The following is a 1,363-nucleotide window of genomic DNA, read 5'->3' as shown; positions in this document are numbered from 1 at the left end:
ACTAATTACTCCGGCGTACAGGAGCTATAGAGATGGAATGGGGCATGCCAATGCTAGGCCGAAACAGCTGTAAGTTTCTGTCCCTTCTCCAATTGCTAAATGTCCTTTATATTTGAAATCTTAATTGTTAATATGACATGGTTTGTCATAAGTGTCTGTATATTGTGTTTTTTGTCAATTTAGTTATAAAATAAACAGATTAATCAACGGAATACACTGTCTGCAAGTTGATGGATACTGCATATTCTCTTCCATTCTCTCATTGCTATATATATATATATATATATATATATATATTACATTATATATGTATTATATTATACTAGATTATATTATATTATATCATATTATATTATATTATATATTATATTATATTATATTACATTATATTACATTATATATTATAGGTGCAGTGTGGTTGTGTGGCAAGAAGCTTGCTTCCTGACCACATAGTTCTGGGTTCAGTTCCACTGCATGGCACCTTGAGCTGGTGTCTTCTACTATAGCTTCGGGCCACCCAAAGCCTTGTGAGTGGATTTGATAGATGCAGACTGAAAGAAGCCTGTCGTATATATATATGTGTGTGTGTGTGTGTTTGTATCCTTGTCCCCCACCATCTCTTGACAACCGATGTTGGTGTGTTTACATCCCGGTTACTAAGCGGTTTGGTAAAATAGACTGATAGAATAAGTACTAAGCTTACAAAGAATAAGTCCTGGGGTTGATTTGTTCGGCTAAAAGCAGTGGTCCAGTATGGCTGCATTCAAATGACTGAAACAAGTAAAACTATAAAAGAATATGATATATCATATATATACATATATATATATTCTGTTACAGGTACAAAGATAATTTCAACTCCCTCCGGAATTTGAAGACTGAAATAGAACATTGTCAGCATCTGCTAGAGAAAGAAAAGGTTCAACTAATGAAAGCCTTTGAAGAATGGTGGGCTGAGCAAGTAAATCTGGTCATGGTGAGTATGACATTGGGTGGTTGTGATTGGAGAAAGATTGAGTGTGGCAGTTTTATCACAATATGAGTAATACTGCATGACAAGAATGTGAAAATTTATTTGTAATTAATTAACAATATATTTTGATGCTGGTGTTTAGATCCAGGTCAGCTCTGATTCATCAGTCATCATCATCATCTTCATCATTGTTTAATATCTGTTTTCCATGCTAGCATGGGTTGAACGGTTCGACCAGGGTCTGAGAAGCCAGGAGGCCACACCAGGCTCCAGTCTGATCTGGCAGAGTTTCTACAGCTGGATGCCCTTCCTAATGCCAACCACTCATAGAGTGTAGTGGGTGCTTTTATGTGCCACTGGCACAGGGGCCAGAGGAGGCTGGCAACGGCG

General features: G+C 37.1%; 1 protein-coding gene across 2 annotated transcripts in view; it reads left to right on the top strand.

Moving 5' to 3' along the window:
* Positions 1 to 1,363, top strand: part of LOC128247268 (kinesin-like protein KIF6) — an 85,787-nt gene that overhangs the window by 67,079 nt on the left and 17,345 nt on the right. For both annotated transcript variants that reach the window (XM_052966081.1, XM_052966080.1), the window contains one exon: positions 841 to 976. In XM_052966081.1, coding sequence (XP_052822041.1) covers positions 841 to 976 — 136 coding nt within the window. The remainder of the gene's footprint in view (positions 1 to 840; positions 977 to 1,363) is intronic.

This window comes from Octopus bimaculoides, chromosome 3 (genome assembly GCF_001194135.2).
Source record: "Octopus bimaculoides isolate UCB-OBI-ISO-001 chromosome 3, ASM119413v2, whole genome shotgun sequence".
Classification (NCBI taxonomy): domain Eukaryota; kingdom Metazoa; phylum Mollusca; class Cephalopoda; order Octopoda; family Octopodidae; genus Octopus; species Octopus bimaculoides.
Note: the sequence above shows the minus strand (reverse complement) of the source record. Positions and strands in the feature narration are given on the sequence as shown.